At 48.1% G+C, this 21,611-nt stretch overlaps 1 protein-coding gene across 1 annotated transcript in view; it reads right to left on the reverse strand.

Annotated features, from left to right (window-relative positions):
* Window positions 1-21,611, reverse strand: part of LOC122543999 (glycogen phosphorylase, muscle form-like) — a 35,031-nt gene that overhangs the window by 902 nt on the left and 12,518 nt on the right. Inside the window, exon 3 of the mRNA XM_043683008.1 lies at window positions 2,072-2,173. Coding sequence (XP_043538943.1) covers window positions 2,072-2,173 — 102 coding nt within the window. The remainder of the gene's footprint in view (window positions 1-2,071; window positions 2,174-21,611) is intronic.

A 21,611-nucleotide genomic window follows, 5' to 3' on the forward strand; every position in this document is an offset into this window, starting at 1 on the left:
ACAGAGAGAGACAGAGACAGAGAGAGACAGAGACAGAGAGAGACAGAGACAGAGAGAGACAGAGACAGAGAGAGACAGAGACAGAGAGAGACAGAGACAGAGAGAGACAGAGACAGAGAGAGACAGAGACAGAGAGAGACAGAGACAGAGAGAGACAGAGACAGAGAGAGACAGAGACAGAGAGAGACAGAGACAGAGAGAGACAGAGACAGAGAGAGACAGAGACAGAGAGAGACAGAGACAGAGAGAGACAGAGACAGAGAGAGACAGAGACAGAGAGAGACAGAGACAGAGAGAGACAGAGACAGAGAGAGAGACAGAGACAGAGAGACAGAGACAGAGACAGAGACAGAGAGACAGAGAAGCTTAGGCTAAATTAAGGTGCCTAAACCCTTGCTGTAAAGGCCTCCCTGATGGGACTGGAAATAGCTACACTTGCTAAGGAACAGCAAATGGGAGAACTCTTGTGGTGCAGCAGTTAAGTTCCTGCCTCTGAGGCCTGGGTTCAAGACCAGCCTGCTCCAGAGAGGAAGATGTTATATCATCCCTGAACAGGGTGATTAGAGTACAGAAGGGGAGGTGGTGGCATCACTGTAATGGCTCTGGGTGAGAGATACAGAAGCACAGGCCAGCACTCTGAAGATATGGGCTCAAATCCCAGCCATGGTGGGATGTTAACTCCCTCCAATCTGATGGCCTAATGGTGACCATCTAGTCACTGTCACTTCTCACAAACACCTATCTGGATTTCTTTAGGGAAGATAATCTGCTCTCCTTACCCATTCTGGCCCACATGTGAGTCCAGACCCACAGCAATGTGGGTGATCCATAATGCCCTCTTGGCAATTAGGGGTAGATTGTAATTACTGACCCAGCCAGCAATGCCCACATCCCATGGATGAGTAGGAAAAGACCAGCAACAGGGACCCCTGCTGCATCCTCTCTCTCCTGGGTACACTGCGATGGGACGTTCTCTACCTCAGCTGCACTTTGGCTGGAAACAGATTCCCCCTCAATGTGATATCAGTCAACCTTTGCTAACTCATCCCAGATGTGCAATACTTCTCCGGGAATCAAAAGGGAAGGATGCCTCCCTCTGAACTTTCCCCGGTCTACAATCAGCAAACACCATTTCTGAATATGTTGAGGCCATTTAGTTATGAATCAGAAGGAACAGAGAATGTTCAAGACAGAAGTTGACAGGTCTCTAGATGTCAAAGAATGTGGGAAGAGTGCAGGAAAATGGGGCTGAGGCAGGAGATGAGCTGTGGATGGTAAAGCAGGCTTGAGGGGTCAAATAGCCCTCTCTCCTGTGAGAGAGAGAGAGAGAGAGAGAGAGAGAAAGCGAGCGAGATAAAGCAAGTGAGAAAGTGAGTGAGAGCGTGAGCGAGTGACAGAAAGCAAGCGAGCGAGCTGTGGAAGTTGAAACATCCTGTTGCTACTGACAATGGAGACTTGGACACAATATTGAGAATTCACAGGAACTCGTGGAGCATATTCAGACATGACTTTTAAAATGGAATGTGAAGAACATACAGGGCAATAGAGGAAAAACAGCAAGTGGGAAATTAAGAGATTGGAATTAGTTGGCCAAATCTTACAATGGTATATGATGCACATCCAGGGTCTGGTTTTGAAAAGAATTTGACGCAAATCATCTGTCAAACAGCCAGGGATGTAGGAAGATGCTGCCATGGTGAGTTGGGCAGAACGGTGGCACAGTGGTTAGCACTGTTGCATCACAGTGCAAGAGACCCGGGTTCAATTCCCGCCTCAGGCGACTGACTGTGTGGAGTTTGCACATTCTCCCCGTGTCTGCGTGGGTTTCCTCCCACAGTCCAAAGATGTGCAGGTTAGGTGAATTGGCCATGCTAAATTGTTAGGTGAAGGGGTAAATGTCGGGGAATGGGTCAGGGTGGGTTGCGCTTCGGCGGGTCGGTGTGGACTTGTTGGGCCGAAGGGCCTGTTTCCACACTGTAAGTAATCTAAAAAAAAAGTCGCAACATCACGGATGGATGGAGGGAGATGGGGGGGGGGGGAGAATGTTACTCACTAACTCCCCACCTCTTACCTGATAGATGGCTTCATCGCAGGCATTCTGGAGTCCCAGGTTCACCATTGTGTTCTGCAGCGTGCGACCCATATAAAACTCCAGGGACAGGTAATAAATACGCTGCAGGGTGGAAGAGGAAGGCAGGAAGAGAAAGAAATAACTTCAGCAACCGAGGCAAACAAAGACTGGGAAGACCAAAACATGCTAACAATGGGGACAGAACATCCTCCGGATCAGACTGAAATATTTACAAAGACCAGCTGCACAGGCTAGGCTTGTATACCCTTGAGTGAAAAAGACAAAAGCGTGATACAATGAAGGACTTTTTTAAAAATTTATTTGTGGGCATCGTTGGCTGGCCAACATTTCTTGCCTATCCCCAGTTGCCCTCAAGAAGCTGGTGGAGAGCTGCTTCCTTGATCCATTGCAGTTTATGTGCTGCTGGGTCACCACAGTGCCATTGGCAAGATCTGTACCAGTGACAGGAAAGGATCGCTGATAGATTTCCAAGTCAGGATGGCTAGTGGCTTGGTTGTGCCAGTGGTATCTGCTTCCCATGTCCTTCTAGAAATGAAAGTGGTCATTGGTTGGGAACGTGCTGCCTAAGGATCTTTGGGGAATTCCTGCAGTGCATCTTGTAGATGGTCCACACTGTTGTAACAGAGTGTTAGTGTTGGAGGGATTTGGTGTTTCTGGGTGTGGTGCCAATCAAACAGGGGCTGCCTTGTCCTGGATGGTGTCAAGTTTCTAGAGTGTTTTTGGAGCTGCTCTATCCAGGGGCATGTGGGGAGTATTGCTTTCTGACTTGCGCCTTGTCGACAGTAGACTGGCTTTGCAGACTCAGGAGGGGAGTTACTCACTGCAGTATTCCCAGCCTCTGACCTGCTCCTGTAGCCAGTGTTTACGTGGTGAGTCGTCAAGTGAGAATTTCAAACTAGAAGTTGCTAGATTTTTGAGGGAATTAAAGGTTACAGAATGGAAACAGATAGACGGTGTTAATTCACTAATCGATTGGCAGAGCAGGCTGAATGGTCTGTCTCTGCACCAACAGCTTGGCTCCTTTCTCCACAGCCCTGCTGACTGAACACTGAGCTGGCAGCACACCAGGATACTGCGTCGGTTATGGGAGGGGAGGGAATTCCCTATTGCAATCATAGGGGGCAGCTAGGGTCTCTTCAGCCTTCAATGCAGCTAACCCACAGATACCATTCCTGAAGCTGAATGGCATGACTTGTTGGTGAGACAGGCAGATATGGGGGAAGGAAGAACAGGAAGCTGCACAGGCAGAGTGAGCCCCTCAGTCACTCAACCTGTAAATGCTGTTCAATACTGTATAGAGACAGACCTGTCCCCACCAGTACTGTACCCCAGTGTTATACAGAGACAGACCTGTCCCCACCAGTACTGTACCCGTGTTACACAGTGACATATCTGTCCCCACCCGTACTGTACCCCAGTGTTATACAGTGACAGATCTGTCCCCACCAGTACTGTACCCCAGTGTTATACAGTGACAGATCTGTCCCCACCAGTACTGTACCCGTGTTTTACAGTGACAGACCCGTCCCCACCAGTACTGTACCCGAGTGTTATACAGTAACAGACCTGTCCCCACCAGTACTGTATCCCAGTGTTTTACAGTGTCAGACCTGTCCCCACCCGTACTATACCCCAGTGTTATACAGCGACAGACCTGTCCCCACCCATACTGTACCCCAGTGTTATACAGCGACAGACCTGTCCCCACCTGTACTGTACCCCAGTGTTATACAGTGACAGACCTGTCCCCACCTGTACTGTACCAGTGTTTTACAGCGACAGACCTGTCCCCACCTGTACTGTACCCCAGTGTTATACAGTAACAGACCTGTCCCCACCACTGTACCCCAGTGTTTAACAGCGACAGACCTGTCCCCACCCGTACTGTACCCCAGTGTTATACAGTAACAGATCTGTCCCCACCCGTACTGTACCCCAGTGTTATACAGTGTCAGACCTGACCCCACCCGCCAGTGTTTTACAGTGACATACCGGCCCCCCCCCGTCCGTTCCCCAGTGTTATACAGTGACATATCTGTCCCCACCCGTACTGTACCCCAGTGTTATACAGTGTCAGACCTGTCCCCACCCGTACTGTGCCCCAGTGTTATACAGTGACATATCTGTCCCCACCCGTACTGTACCCCAGTGTTATACAGTGACAGACCTGTCCCCACCCGTACTGTACCCCAGTGTTATACAGTGTCAGACCTGTCCCCACCCGTACTGCACCCCGGTGTTATACAGTAACAGACCTGTCCCCACCAGTACTGTACCCCAGTGTTATACAGTGACAGACCCGTCCCCACCAGTACTGTATCCCAGTGTTTTACATTGTCAGACCTGTCCCCACCCGTACTGTACCCCAGTGTTATACAGTGACAGACCTGTCCCCACCCGTACTGTACCCTAGTGTTATACAGTGACAGACCCGTCCCCACCAGTACTGTGCCCCAGTGTTTTACAGTGTCAGAGCTGTCCCCACCAGTACTGTGCCCCAGTGTTATACAGTGACAGACCTGTCCCCACCCGTACTGTACCCTAGTGTTATACAGTGACATATCTGTCCCCACCAGTACTGTACCCCAGTGTAATACAGAGACAGACCTGTCCCCACCAGTACTGTACCCCAGTGTTATACAGGGACAGACCTGTCCCCACCTGTACTGTACCCGAGTGTTATACAGTGACAGGCCTGTCCCCACCAGTGCTGTACCCCAGTGTTATACAGTGCCAGACCCGTCTCCACCCGTACTGTACCCCAGTGTTATACAGAGACAGACCTGTCCCCACCCGTGCTGTACCCCAGTGTTATACAGAGACAGGCCTGTCCCCACCAGTGCTGTACCCCAGTGTTATACAGTGACAGACCTGTCCCCACCCGTACTGTACCGCAGTGTTATACAGTGTCAGAGCTGTCCCCACCAGTACTGTACCCGTGTTATACAGTAACAGACCTGTCCCCACCAGTACTGTACCCCAGTGTTATACAGTAACAGGCCTGTCCCCACCCGTACTGTACCCCAGTGTTATACAGCGACAGACCTGTCCCCACCAGTACTGTACCCGTGTTATACAGTAACAGACCTGTCCCCACCAGTACTGTATCCCAGTGTTTTAGTGTCAGAGCTGTCCCCACCAGTACTGTACCCCAGTGTTATACAGTGACAGACCTGTCCCCACCCGTACTGTACCCCAGTGTTATACGGCGACAGACCTGTCCCCGCCTGTACTGTACCCCAGTGTTATACGGCGACAGACCTGTCCCCACCAGTACTGTACCCCAGTATTATACAGAGACAGCCCTGTCCCCCACCCGTACTGTATCCCAGTGTTATACAGAGACAGCTCTGTCCCCCACCCGTACTGTATCCCAGTGTTATACAGTGACAGACCTGTCCCCCACCAGTACTGTACCCCAGTGTTACACAGTGCGAGACCCGTCTCCACCAGTACTGTACCCCAGTGTTATACAGAGACAGGCCTGTCCCCACCAGTGCTGTACCCCAGTGTTATACAGAGACAGACCTGTCCCCACCAGTGCTGTGCCCCAGTGTTATACAGTGACAGACCCGTCCCCACCCGTACTGTACCCCAGTGTTTTCCAGAGACAGGCCTGTCCCCACCAGTACTGTACCCCAGTGTTATACAGTGACAGGCCTGTCCCCACCCATACTGCACCCCAGTGTTATACAGTGACAGACCTGTCCCCACCCGTACTGTACCCCAGTGTTATATAGCGACAGACCTGTCCCCACCAGTGCTGTACCCCAGTGTTATACAGCGACAGACCGGTACAAGAAATCCAGGAACAGAATGCCAGAGAATATTTCCTGTCATTTTTCCTAGTGGTGCTTAGCATACTACATGTAGGATGAATTGCATTGAATTTATAATGTTGAGTGCAAGTTGTCCGTGGGGCTAGTGTAGTGCAGTTTATTGAGCATGGTTTCTGTGGAAACTTTCCATCTGGCCCTCACACTGTAATGCCTTGAAGCTTTACACATGATGTAATAATTCACATGCTCAGAGAGCCAAACAACTGGTGGGTTTGATGGTTTTTTGATTCGGGATACAGCACCTGTCTGGCAAGCCTCAGTGTGGATGCTGCTGATGTGTTAACGATCTGGAGGACTGAGTGCGCAGCACGGCCGAACCTCCAATAATTTCGGCCACCCCAGTGTGCTCGGCCTACAAACCAGCAAATTAGCTTTGTGGTGGAAAAGAGCATTGCAGTTCAAATGCTCAGTCAGACAGTCATCGGGGAAAAGCACTTAGGAGGGAGACAAAAAAAAAGACTTTGGCATTTCACTGAGTAAACCTCTGAAGATTTCAGATCCAAGCCCACGCCCGTCAGCCCAGCAATGCTGCTCTATTCCTACAGCCCAGAGAGTTTATTTCTCCCAACGGCTTGGCAATACAGAACCGGGAGTCACACTCGAAGGATTATGGGCTACACCACTTAGGACTGGGATGAAGAGAAGTCTCCTCACCCAGACAGTGGTGAGCCTGTGGGCTTGGATGGGTTTTCACAGAGGTGGGAGATGTAGGGGGAATCGGGGGATATTTCGTAGGTTGGTGGGGATGGAGATTTGGAGAGGGAGCTTGATGATCAGCAGGAGATGCTGAGCAAGCAAGTGCTGACAGGTCTTTGGTGGCCTGCGTATGCAGGGTGACCTGTATAGCACGTTTTCAGGCAACGTTTCACCAGCGCAAGGAGATATTAGAGACAAGCAATGAAAAGTTCAAAGAAGTAGTCAATTTTAAGGGCCATCTTAAAAGACCAAACAACAGGTCAGCATAGAAACAGGCACCTCAGTCCACCAAGACTGCACTAACATGATATCTTTCTAAACTAAAAATCTTTCACCTCTCCACAGCCCAGATCTCTTTATTCCCTGCCTGTTCATTTGGCTGGCAAGATATCTCCTAACCGTTGCTACTGTATCTACCCCCATCACCTCCTCTGGGTAACACATTCCAGGCACTTACCACCCTCTGTGTGTAAAAAAAAAAGAGACTTGCCCCTTTTATCTTAAAGGTAATTGACATTTCTAAGCTGGGAAAAAGACCCATTCTACCTGTGGCTCTCAATTTTGTTAACTTCTATCAGATCATCCTTAATCCTTTGACATTCAAACAAAAACAAACCAAGTTTAGCCAATATCTCCTCGTTGTTAATACCCTCCAAACCAGGCAGCTTCCTGGGAAACCATTTCTGAACCCTCTCCAAAGCCTCCACATCCTTCTACTAGTGTGGCGACCAGAACTGTACACAATATTCCAAATGTGGCCTGACCAAAGTTCTATACAGCCATAATGCAACTTGCCAATTTTTTTACACTATCCCACAACTGATGTAGGCAAGATTACTGTAAACCTTCTTGAATACCTTATCCCCTTGTGTTGTCACTTTCAGGGAACTATGGGCCTGTATGCCTAGATCCCCCTGTATGTTGACGCTAGTAAGGGTTCTGCAATTTATTACATACTTCCCTCCTGCGTTAGACCTTCCAAAATGCATCACTTGCAACAGTAAGCCCCATTTTAGAAGCAGTAGGAGGCCATTCAGCTCCTTAATGCTGTCCCGTGACAGTGTCAGATCACAGCTGATCCACAACTATTCCACTTTTCATAAAGCTTACCCAAACAATTTTATTAATGTCAGACCTTGTTTTTTATTAAATTGATCTTGCAATCTGAACAGTTTTTGGGGGGGTGGGGGCAGCAGAAGGTGGAAGACTTCCAGATTTCTACCTCACTTTGAGAGGAAGGGTTTCCTCACACCCCCCTGAACAGCCTGGTTGCCATTTTAAGGTTCTGCCACCCACACGTACCCGGTCGCCAACCCAACCCCCCCCCACCCCGGTCCCTCACCTTGATACTACCATAAGACATAGGAGCAGTAACTAGGCCATTCGGCCCATCGAGCCTGCTCCACCATCCAATCATGGCTGATAAGTTTCTCAACCCTTGACAATCAAGAACCCATCTATCTCAGTCTTAAATATCATCAATGATCTGGCCTCCACAGCCTTCTATGACAGTGAATTCTGTAGATTCACCGCTCTCTGGCTGAAGAAGTTTCTCCTTGTCTGGATTGGTCCCCCTCCCCACAACAGGAAATAGTCTTTCCCCATTGATCCCATTGAATCATATCATCAGGAAGCTCTCAACTGGACAGAGACAATGAGATCTGAGTGAGAGTGAGAAGAGACTGGGTGAAACCGCATAGACGTCATCCTGAAAGAGAGAGAGATGGTCTGAGATAACCTCAGATTCCTCTCCTTCAGGGTGGTAACTGTACACTGACTTGTATCTCTCAGTCCTCTCTCTCAGGGAAATATCTGTACACTGACTCAGTCCCCTCTCATTGTGTTATCTGTGCACCAACTGGGACCACTCAGTGCACAAGGGACTGATTGGTATCTCTTTGTCCTGCCTCTTATCTGCACACAGTCTAGTATTTTTCAGGTTTGTTCTTGTTCAGGGAGACGTGCATGTACGGACTGCTCTCTCTTATAGCCTCCCCCCTCTCTCTCGGAGGTACCTGTGCACTGACTAGTATCTCTCACTGACTGAGTGTAACAGATTCTCATTGAGATCACATCCCAGATTGGTAAGGGAGGCGTAATGTGGTGCATAGTATTAAACTGGCGATTCCAAGGGCAGGAGGAAAAAGCAAGCATGCTGAAGGACTTATCACCTGCCTTGTCTTTATCAGAAATGCAGATCTGGCAACAGATCCAGAAGACACTCTCATAAGATGGAAACTCAAGGATGAGCTGCTTTTCACAAGATCGTCATGGGAAATAAAAATCTATATCTATTATCCAACCCCCATTATTTCAGCTTACAGAAGACAAGACAATCTGTCAGCAGGCCAGTATGCTGGAGAACTGCTTGTACTTTCATGGTTTCGGCATTCCACTCGGACAACACCCAAACCTTATGGAAGGGGGAGGTGACTACAAGGTCAGCAAGGCTAATTCAGGAGTCAAAGTGTGGCTTCATCAGTCCCAAGGAGTCCAGTCCCTTTGGAGGGTGGAAAGCAGCAACAAGCTGGGGCCTGACCCTGTCAGATCACTGTCTCAGGAATGACAGCGAGAGCACCATTTTTAACATCAGCTGCGGTCCCACCTGCATCCAGGTGAACGCCAACCATCTATCAGTTAAACAGCAAACTCAATTTATCCACAGGAAGGCCAAGCACGTTGGAGTGGGCTTTCAGATGTTGCCCTTTGGGGGGGGGGGGGGTGAATTATGCCATACCTACCCACTGTTCTGCTAAAGAAGTTACTGGAGTTCAGGATTGCCATTCCTTTGAAAGGTCAGGAGGGTCCTGGAGAGGAGGTGGAGGGAGAGTGACAGAAGAGTCTCAGCAATGAGGGACTCTAGCAACAAGGCGAGGTTGAAGAAAATGGGGTTGCTCTCCCTGGAGATGGAGGGATTCAATGATGACAAGTTTGGACAAGGTTGGGAGAGAAAAGTTGGTCCCATTGGCTGGTGGCACGAGGGCGCAGAGGATTAGGGTTTTGGGCAAATGAGAGGAAGAACTTTGTTTTTTTAAAAAAAACACACACACTGAGCAATAGGGAGGCAGAACTCACTGTACACGTGTAGTGAGTTCTGCCTTCTTATTGCTCAGGGACAATGAGTGATTTCAAAAGAGAATCAGAAGGGCATTGGAGGGAACTAAATTCCCCTGGCCACAGGGACAGAGCAGGTATTTATAGCACTGACTGGATTGCTCTACAGGGACAGCATGGACTCAATGGACCAAATGGCCTCCTCCTGTACTGTAATGACGAGAAGGGAAGTTCTGCCATGTTTTCAGTCACCCAATATTACTGCTTGTGAGAGTTTGATGTGTGCAAATTGATTGCTATGCTTCTGACGTTACAACTTAAAAGTACTTTATTGGCTGTAAACCACTAGGACCTGCGACAGTTATAAAAAGGTGCCACAGAATGGGAAACTGTCTTTGTTCTGACAACTGGTTCCAACACACTCGGGAAACTCCACCCAATTATAACATTAATGCTAGCGCTGCCAGCATATTAAAGCGCTCACTGCTTTCACCAATGAAAAGGCCTGACAAACCCATGTGGGATTGACTTGCGTAGATTTGCTGCCACCAACCCTCCTTATTGGGACTGGGCTAAACTACTGGCACTGAGTGGGGAGGGATGGCCACAAAAAGTCTTCAACAGAAGAGAGGCTCAATCTTGATTAACAGTGGACAGCAGTTACATTACAACTGAGACATGATGATTGTGTTCAACTTAACAATAGGTACACACTAGGGAGACAGTGAGGACTGCAGATGCTGGAGATCAGAGTCGAGAGAGAGTGATGCTGGAAAAGCACAGCAGGTTCAGGCAACATCCGAGGAGCAGGAAAATCGACGTTTCAGGCCGGAGCCCTTCAACAGGTACACACTACTTAGCATTTAGCACTAGAACAACAGGAACATATGGGTTAGACACTAGACGCTGATGAACTCCTCCCAGGAACAATCCCTTTCATCCTGTAGGTGGGGCTTATCTCCTGATGTTGTTAATCTTTTCAGATGCCAATTGTCTCATATAACAACACTGTCCTCCACCACCTCCCACGTTACACCCTGATCTCAATGGAACTCCACAGGTCTGTACTCTTGCCTTCCTGCAGAGTCCTCCAAGTACAGTGGCCTTAGGCGGCCACTTGTAAGAATTAATCAAAATGCAGGAGACAGCAATGGAAATACTCAAAAAGGACCTTGTTCAAGAACTGACTGGGAGAAGATATGACAAAGATGGCAACTGTACATCTTTCCTGAAGAGGCTTTGCTCTGTATGGACTTTGGAGCCACAAGGTTCACAGTTACAACTTGTTGAGAATAACCATAGCATAAGCCATGAAGGTCACCAATCCTTGGAAAGGAAGGAAGTTATTCAGTCCCTCAAGCCCAATCCACCCTTGAGTCAGATTGTGAACAATCCACATCATAACTACCTCACCCATTCCAGCTAGGGGTCAGCCTTGGGCTGGTAGCAGCCCCACTGTTACAAAGTTTAAAGGTTCAAGCCCCACACCTTGGTTAACAACAACTTGCACTCAAATCACATATGGACATTGGGAAAAAACACAAGGTACCTTACGGCAGTGCTACCAAACTAAATTCAATCCTGAAGCCATCCAAGGAGGAGGGACAGAGTGAGTGACTGAGTGGCAGAGAAGGGCTAAGGAGGGAATTCCAGAACTTAGCACCTCAGGCACAGTCACCACCAATGATTAACATCAGAGATGGGCAAGACGCCATTCATTCCTGATGAAGGGCTTTTGCCTCGAATGCTGCCTGACCTGCTGCGCTTTTCCAGCACCATTCTAATCTAGACGCCAAACCTGGAGGAATGCAGAGACCTTGAGTACTTGAAGGGTCAGGAGACTTTGGAAAGGAAACTGAAATCAAATGAGAATTTACAAATGTAGGAATCTGAAGACTGGGCGGTAATGCAAGTCAGTGAACACAGGTACCAATAGGAGTAGACCTTTGGTCACATCAGCAGTGTTGATGTTTGCTACTGAATTTTAGCTGTGGGAAATTCCCTCCTCCTGAAGTCTTGTAAATGATTTTTATAGATTTACACTGCTGACATTCCAATACACAAAGAGCAGAAAGGATTCAGGGGACAAGTTGAAAACTACTGAGGTTTCCTGCATGGTTTGAAATCCATCCACCCACACTTCTGAAGACAGATCAATAAGAAACAGGTCAGCAAAGGAGTAGTAAAGGAATACAGTCATACAGCACGGAAACAGACCCTTCAGCCCAACTCATCAATACTGACCAGGTTTCCTAAAGTGAACTAGTCCCATTTGCGTGCATTTGGCCCACATATCCCTCTAAAGCTTTCCTATTCACGTACCTGTCCCAAATGGGTTTTTAAAATGTTGCAATTATACAAACCTCTCCCACTTCCTCAGGCAGATCATTTCAGATATGCACCACCCTCTGTAAAAAAAAAAAGTTACCCCAGACCCTTTCAAACCTTACCCCTCTCACCTCAAGTCTATGCCCTCCAGTTTTGGACTCCCCTACCCTGGGAAAAGACTATTCACCTCCTCTAGGTCTCTCATGAATTTATAAACCTCTAGGAGAACACCCCTCAGCCTCTCATGCTCCAGGGAAAGTACCCGCAGCCTATCCAGCCTCTCCTTATATCTCAAACCCTCCAGTCTTGGTAAGGTCCTTGTAAATCTTTCTTTGCACCCTTTGATAACATCGGTCATATTTCTAGGATGATCAGGATTGTATGTAGTACTCCAAATGTGACCTTACCAATATCTTGTACAGCTGCAACATGATGCCCCAACTCCTGTACACAACGATCTGATCAATGAAGGTAAGTACGCTAAACGCCTTCTTCACCACCCTGTCTACCTGTGATACCACTTTGAAGGAGTTAAGTACCTGCACCCCCTCTCTGTTCAACAACACTGCCCAGGGCTCTACTATTCACAGTGTAAGTCCTGCCCTGGTTTGCCTTGCTAAAATGCAACACCTCATATTTATCCAAGTTAAACTGCCAGTCCTCGGCCCACTGAGTTGATCAAGATCCCACTGTACTGAGAGATAACCTTCTTCATTGTCCACTATACCAGCAATTTTGGTGTCATCATGTGCAAAGCTACTAACCATGCCTTCTATATGCTCACCCAAATTGTTGAAATAAATGACAAATACCAGTGGACCCAGCACTGAACACTGCGGCACACTACTGGTCACAAGCCTTCAGCCTGAACAACTGTCTATCACCAGCCTCTGGCTCCTACCATCAAGCCAATTTTGTAATCCAAAAATAGATTTATTCATTAAATCAAATTTAAAATCCTCCAGCTGCCAAGGTGGGATTTGAAATTAAATCTCCACAGCGTTAGTCAGGTCCTAGGTTACAATACCATTATGCTGCTGTATCATTACAAGGGCCAGACTGTGATCTTAGAGGGGTAAGGTGCATTCTTCCTATCTGTATTTAACAAGAAAGCAGATGTTAGCCAGGCCACGGAGATACAGGGGGAAGCTCAGTCAGGAAAAGGATTGGGAATTAATGTGGAGGAGCTATTGAAGAAGCTGGTGGTATTTCAAGCTGATGAAGTACCTGGAGCAGATGGATACTAAAGGAAGTGAGAGTGGCCATTGCAGGGTCATCGGCCAGAATTGTACAGTATTAGATTCAGGAGTGGTACGACAGCATTAGAGAATTACAAACAATTACACCCCTGTTCAAGTAGGTTGAAAGGTTCGGCACTATCAGAAGGGCTGTCTTCTGGATGAGTTGTTAAAACAAACCTACCGGCCTTCTCAGGTGGACGGGAAAGTTCCCCAGCTACTATTGGAAGAACTGCAGTGGTTGGGAGCTTTGTCCCCAGGATGCTGCCTAATAGCTATCCTTTAATCATTGGGTTAAAATCTGAAACATCCCGCTGCCTCGAGAAAGCAACCAACATAATCAAAGACCTCTCCCGTTATACTCTCTTCTGTCCGATAGAAGGTATACAAGTTTGAATACACGCATAAGGACAGCTTCTTCCCCACTGTTATCAGACTTTTGAACAGATCTCTCTGATGTTAAGCCTGATCTCTCTTTCTGCACCTTCTCTGCTGCTGTAACACACTGTTCTGCTACCCCTGACGCACTTCGTGTGGTATGATCTGCCTGAACAGCACGCAAAATACTTAACTGTATCTTGGCACACAGAGGCATAGTCATAGAGATATACAGCATGGAAACAGACCCTTCGGTCCACCTTGTCCATGCTGACCAGCTATGTCTCTTTTATATCCTTCTTCTCTCACCCTAAACCTATGCCTCTAGTTCTGGACTCCCCCACTCCAGGGAAAAGACCTTGTCTATTTATTCCATCCGTGCGCCTCAACATTTTATAAACCTCTGTCAGGTCACCCCTCAGCCTCCGATGCTCCAGGGAAAACAGCCCCAGCCTGTTCAGCCTCTCCCTGTAGCTTAAACCCTCCAAACTTGGCAACATCCTTGTAAATCTTTTCTGAACCCTTTCAGGTTTCACAACATTGTTCCGATAGGAAGGAGACCAGAATTGCACGCAATATTCCAACAGTGGCCTAACCAATGTCCTGTACAGCTGCACCACGACCTCCCAACTCCTGTACTCAATACTCTGACCAATAAAGATGTGGCAACGATAAATCAAGTGTGGGTCGACCTGCAGCACATGAACTGCAACAGTTCAAGACCGTCTTCTTAACAGCAGTTAGGGACAATTTCTGACCGGCCAGGAATGCCCCCAATTGAACAAAAACAGAAGACTGCCATTTTGGACTCAGAAATAAGAGCAGGCCATTCAGCCCTATAAAGGTTCAAAAAGACCATGGCCAATCCAACTAGGGTTGAGACTTCACTTTCCTCCTGACTGTCCCCCCCATACCCTTCAATCAAACTTCGGTCTTAATTTGGCCTTGAATATATTGACCACGAGAGAAGCCAATCTTCCTCCCAATTACACGGCTGTCCTCCGCAGAAAGGCTGCCAACATCATAGACCCATAGCACTGCAGTAACGATCTCCTCCAACCTCTTCTGTCAGGTAGAAGATACAGGATCCTGAACTGGCACCAGCGGGCTCAGGAACAGCTTCTTCCCGGCTGTTATTAGCACCTGATGAGTGGACCCTCCAGCCTCAATTTATGCTGATCTTACTGACGTTGTAACCTGTATGCCTCTGCCTGAGTATTTTGATCTGCATCTGCTTCCTTACCAGGATGTGCCTAGGACCTGCTTTTCACTGTACTTGTGACAATAAAATCAATCAATAACACTGCCTCCACTATTTGATGGCAAAGAGAACTCCTAGACAAGCTCCAGAAAAAAAATTCCTCCTCATTCTAGTCTTAAAATGGAAAGTTACAAATCGCACATCATCAGGTTGTAGTCCAACAGGTTTATTTGGAAGCACTAGCTTTCAGAGCACTGCTCCTTCATCAGGTGGCTGTGGAGTATAAGACAGTAAGACCCAGAATTTGTAGCAAAAGTTGAGTGTGTGATGGAACTGAAATTATATATTGAAAAAGACCCTGATTGTTTATCTCATCTTTTAGAATGAGCATGTTGGTTTCAGTTCTGTCATATGCAAATCGCAGAACTTTTTTAAACTTACATTCTCTCGTGAGCTTTAACAATTGGTGTCATGTCGGCCCAGATCATGTATTGAAGGTGTGAGGTGCCCTGCGTGAGACTGTCTGTACCACAATGGTCAGACTGATTCTAATCTAAAAAACGGATTTACAGAATCTGATATGGATTCATGCAGCTTTTGAGCAAAATAAAATGTAATTCTGTCAGTAGAAATTCACCCCGCAAACTTATATGTGCGTGTGTCTGTCTGGGGTGGGGTTTAGGAGTCTGTGAGAGAGTGGGAGGGTAAAGGGCATGTGTAATTATTCTGAAACACTGCTTTCCCATTCTAGGCTTGGTCAGTGTTGTCCATTCGAGTTGCAGATTATCATGTCTTATTTATTTTGGTAATTAACTTGGGAAAGGGGGGGGGGTCGCAGTTAGGGATGGATAACAAATGCTGGACTTGCGTCCAATGCCCAGTGGGACTGCACTGACAAGAAACTGCTACTAATCTACACTAGTCCCACCTCCCTGCACTGCGCCCACAGCCTTGAATGTTATGACTCTTCAAATGTTTCTCCAAGGACTTCTTGAGAAAGTGAAAGGTTTCCTGCCCGAACTGCCATCCCAGGAAGCACATTCCAGATTCCCACCACTCTCTGGGTGAGACAAGTGTGCTCATATCCCCTCTAAACCGCTTGCCTTTCACCATAAAGTCATGCTGCCTTATTAGTGACCCTTTGACTAAGGGGTACAGCCACTTTTTAATTATCCTGTCTATGCCCCTCAATCTCCTACTCTATCAGGAACCCCCACCTTCTCTGCTCCCTAGAACACATGAGCTAGGAGTGACCTGATAAGACATTTATGAAATTAGCAATCTTCAAGAAGATTTGTGGCTCAGGTTGATGACTTGTACGTAAGTTAGCTCACTGAGCTGGAAGGTTTGTTTTCAGACATTTGGTCACCATGGATAGGTGGAATAGCCAAACGATTTACAACAATGTTACTGAGATTAGAGGGTTTGAGTTATAAACAGCTAGAAAGACTAGGACTGCTTATCCCCTACAGCACCAGAGACAAAGGAACAACCTCATAAAGGTTTATAAAATCATGAAGGGCACAGATAGGGTGAATAAACAAGGTCTTTTTCCAAGGATGGAGTTGTCCAAAACCACAGGGCATAGGTTTAGGGTGATGGGGAAAGATTTAAAAGGGACCTGAGGGGTAACGTTTTTACGCAGAGGTATGTATATGGAACGTGCTGCCAGATGAAGCTGAGGCTGGTACTTTGACAACATTTAAAAGGCACCTGGATGAATGGGAGGGGTTTAAGAGGGATCTGGGAAAACAGAACAAGATCAGATTGGGACGTCAGGTCAGTGCAGAGGAGTTGCACCAAAGAGTCTGTTTCCGTGCTCTAAGACTCTTCATAGCTGCACAGCGCCAACTCAACTCAAAGGGTCAATCAGTTCAATGCACAGGGATTCTTGCCATCCTGTTCCCTCACTCCTGGAACACTGGGGAAATGGAGATGGGAATCACTGACAGGAGTGGCCCGAATCAGCGACTTGCTCGCCATCTGAGCCATACCCCTCGTTGACATACAGCCTCCCACTACTGTGCCAGGCTTTGCAGAGAGAGGCCTGGGGAAGGAAACAGTAGCTCCTCTCTCACAGAGCATCCACAGTAAAAATAGCCCCTCTCAAAACGCAGCTGAAGGTCAAAGGGTGAGACAAGTATTACCCAACTCATTTTGCACGATACTGAGAAAGATTGGAGACACACTTCACGGTTTAATTAACCAAAAATCTAAACCAGCCACTCCACAGTTTGAGCTCAGTCTTGCTGCTAGAACCGAGAATGCTACATAGCCAGCAAACGTCATCCACATCGATCTGGAGTCTGCCTTTCGTGAAGCACACCGGGACGTTGCCAGTATGCACCACTGAAGCACTTCTTTATTGATAAAGCCCAGATAAGCCGAGGAAAGGTGCTCAGTTCTTCTTTGGCAGTTAGAGGGCCCTTTTCAGGCTCCTTAAGATAGGAGTCTCAACAGGGGCTTGGCCACTAATATCGGAGACACAGTACAGACACCTGCAAAGACCTTAACTCAAGGAAATGGTGTTAGCAAAAAGAGGAGCTGGGGGAAGGGAAAGGAGACATTCAATCCACCTCATTGTCAGGCAAAACAGCAGCGGGACAGAGAGAGAGGGGGACAGAGAGAGAGGGAGACAGAGAGAGAGGGGGACAGAGAGAGAGAGGGACAGAGAGAGGGTGGGTCAGAGCGAGTGGAGCAGAGAAGGATAGGGGCAGACAGAGGGGTACAGAGTGAGAGGGGCAGGGAGAGAGGGACAGAGAGAGGGGGCAGAGAGAGGGGGGCAGAGAGAGGGGGGCAGAGAGAGAGGGGACAGAGAACATAGAACATAGAACATAGAAGAATACAGCGCAGTACAGGCCCTTTGGCCCTCGATGTTGCGCCGATCCAAGCCCACCTAACCTATACTAACCCACTATCCTCCATATACCTATCCAATGCCCGCCTAAATGCCCATAAAGAGGGAGAGTCCACCACTGCTAACCTTACAGCCTGTTTTATACTGTATTTCAATGTCCTTCCTACCGAAGTGCATCACCTCACACTGCTCTGCATTAATCCTCATCTGCCATAAACCTGAAAACTACACCAATGTGTCACTGTCCTGTTGGAGTTCCACACTGTCCATCACAAACATTATAATTCTTCCAGGTTTAGTATCTGCATATTTTGAAATTGTCCTACAGTCACACACCACACAGAAATACCGATTCACTCACTATTGTGAGGAAGTGCACTATTCACACACTCCCTGAGGACAGACTTAAATACTGACACCCACCAGACAAAGCAAGTGAAATGCTGACAAGGTCACCCTGGAGCAAGAGAAATACCGACAGACATTCCAACAGAGAGAGAGAGAGAGACACACAGAGAGAGAGAGGGACACAGAGAGAGAGAGAGACACACACAGAGAGAGAGAGACACACAGAGAGGGAGAGAGACACACAGAGAGGGAGAGAGAGACAGACACACACGCAGAGACACACACACACTAACAAAATTCACTAAGCATCATTCTGCCTTGTCCAAATCTGCTTAAACAATTGCTTTGTGTCTAATGTCTCCTTGAATAACCTTCAGGAGAAGCAGCATAGCGAGAAAGGGAGGACAGTATCTGTAGATTTTGTTTCACGGTCTGTCACCCCAGATTGATGACAAATCATCGTGTGTGGATTTACTGTGGACTGGGCTGTGTAATGTTGCAGAGAAGGATGCGAAATCACTTATTCTAATCAGATGGTGATTGCTGATCAGACAGCATCTGAGTCAGCAGGCTAGACTGGGATGAGACGGAGCACAGGCCAACTTGTGCTGAGGCAAGGCAACAGAACTTTGCAGGCCTCTTGCTTCAACAGCACGTCGCTTATGGCACAGGAGGAGGCCATTCAGCCCTTAAAGCCTACACTGCCATTCAAAGAGCCCACAGCTTCTCTGTACTGTAACTGCCCACTGTGGCTCATTAACCCTGAACAAACAGCCAGTGGAAACTCAAATGGATCTTATGTCAAAGAAATGATAAAGGGAACTAGTATTGCACTTAATGAGGGATAGTGTGCCATAGTCTGAGCACTGCTTGGTGCATGTGATGATGGAGGTCTGTGGGCACCTTACACACAGACTGAAACGACATGTAATTGCAACAAGCAGAGGGTGGGTGATGTACTCCAAGAGGGATGGGTGTGCAGTTCCAAGGCTGACCCTGTGACCTTGTTGATTAGTGGGAGAGGGCATATGATTACAGGGCTATATTTGGAAGACAACCCTCAGGGGGTTAGAGCCAAGACACCTCGCAGATCTAAAACAGCTCGGGAAAACTGCCTGAGAGAGACTGTATGAAACCAGAGTTAGCCACAGGCAAATCAGTGCTCTGTTACTCTGTGAAAAGGCATCCTCATTCCAATCTAATATCCTCACCTCTCACCTTATCCATGGGGAGACACATTCACCCATGTCTTGTGTAAATCAAAGGCTTTTGGAAACAAATCAGATGGTTACCGTAAAGGATCAAAGCCCAGCCCCCAACAGTTCTGGACCCTAGTAGTACACACCATGTTAGCCGTGTCCACACCAGTATTTTTTTTTTACTCACTCACGGGACCTCGGCATTGCTGGCTGGCCAGTATTTACTGCCCATCCCTAGCTTCCTTTAAAGGAGGTGGTGATAAGCTGCCTTCTTGAACCATTGCAGTCAATGTGCTGGAGGTACACCCACAGTGTCCTGAGGATTTTGACCCAGTGACACTGATGGAATATATATTTCCAAATCAGAATGGTGTGGAGCGTGGGAAGGAATTTGCAGGAGAGTGGTGTTCCCATGTATCTGCTGCTCTTGTCCTTCTTGATGGAAGTGGCCAAGAGCTTGGAAGATGCTATTTAAGGAACCCTGGTGAATTTCTACAGTGCGTCTTGCAGATAGTTACAGAATGTTAGTGGTGGAGGGAATAGCTGTTTGGGGATGTGGCGCCAATCAGTTGGGGCTGCTTTGCCCTGGATGGTGCTGAGCCTCTCGAGTGTTGTTGGGGCTGAACCCACCCAGGTAAGTGGGGAACATTCCCTCACACGCCTGCCCTGTGCCTGATGCAGATCAGTTTTGGGGAGACAGGAAGGGAGTTATCCACCGCAATATCCCTAGCCTCTGACCTGCTCTTGTAGCTGTTGTGTTTATGTGGCAAATCCACTTCTGTTTCTGGTCAATGGTAACCCCTTGAACATCAAGGGGTGGCGGTTAGATTGCATTTTATTGGAGATGGCCATTGCCTGGCATTTGAGTGGCACAAATTTAATCGCCAGTGTAATACACAGACAGCCCTGTCACCATCAGTGCTGTACACCGATGTGACATAAGTGACAGGCCTGTTACCCAAAAGGAGGAGAAGTATTCTTCACCCCAATTCTTCTGTGACTTACGGTGGCATCATTGCTTATGTTCGTGGTAACTCAAGGTCCCTGAATGCAGGTTCCACTGCACATTGCTCGTGTCTAGGCCCCAGTTTCTATGTCTCATTACTTGGCACTACTGTGTCTGTGCAGAGGTCCCACTGACATATATCAGGCCCATAATACGCAACGTTCTCCAGCCTTTACTCATTGCCCTCTTCCCATCCCCCAATCTCAATGCTATAGCACCCACATTCATCCATCGCCTCCAAAATCCATCACCCAACCAGCTCTGCCCTCCCATCCAGCTTCAGAATTTATACTCAATGTCTGTTTCACCTCGCTTCCCCTGTCACCATACCTATCACACTTCCCCACAGTGAGTATTACTCCTTCACCTGTACCAACAGGGGTGTCACCGCTTTCCCCCCAGTACCCCCTTCTATTGGGCCAGTTACCCCTCACAATAGCGACATCGCCACATGCAGATCCACATGGCCCAGTACCAGGTCCCCTGTCAGTGTGCTTCCTCACCTTCAGACTATTCTATCGTCTGCAGACCCCTCTAGCCTCAGCTCTCGCTCGTTATCCTGTTTTACCCCTCACCTTGAAGGTCAGTCTCATGGTAGTACTGTTGTCTGCAAACCACGCCTCTCGCTCCCCCATATCCCACAAGGTGGGGTCCTTTTTTTTTTTTAAGGAGTTATGTCATCAGGGTGTTCCAAAACACATCAGTGCTCCTCTTCCCATCCCTGCCTTGTGTCCCCTCACCACGGAGTCATAGAGACATGCAGCACAGAATCAGTCCTTTCGGTCTAACTCCAACAGGATCGAATGCAGTATTCCAAAAGTCCTTCTCGTAATGGGGCTGCTTAGTGCATATCTACACGGTATCTTTCCTCCACATCCCCAACCTCCTCTGTATGACTCCTCCACTCTCCATATCCCCACCTCCTCCATATACCCCCCTCTTCCAAAGCCCTCCATGTCCCCTCATGCCACCCAGATTGCCTCACAACCCCCCCCCCTATCCCCCTCACACCACCTTCATTCCCCCATGTCCCCTCACTCCGCATCCCCGGATCCCCTGACACGAGGATCTGTTGTGCCCACACCCCCAGACACCAGGATCTGTTAGTGCCCGCACCTTCGACACGAGGATCTGTTAGTGCCCACATCCCCTGACACAAGGATCTGTTAGTGCCCGCACCCCCAGACATGAGGCTCTGTTAGTGCCCACACCCCATGTCACGAGGGATCTATTAGTGCCCGCACCCCCCCGACACGAGGGATCTGTTACTGTCCACATCCCCTGACATGAGGAATCTGTTAGTGCCCACACACCCTGACACGAGGGATCAGTTAGTGCCCACACCCCCTGACACAAGGATCTGTTAGTGCCCACA

The sequence above is a fragment of the Chiloscyllium plagiosum genome, chromosome 45 (genome assembly GCF_004010195.1).
Source record: "Chiloscyllium plagiosum isolate BGI_BamShark_2017 chromosome 45, ASM401019v2, whole genome shotgun sequence".
NCBI classification, from domain to species: Eukaryota; Metazoa; Chordata; class Chondrichthyes; order Orectolobiformes; family Hemiscylliidae; genus Chiloscyllium; species Chiloscyllium plagiosum.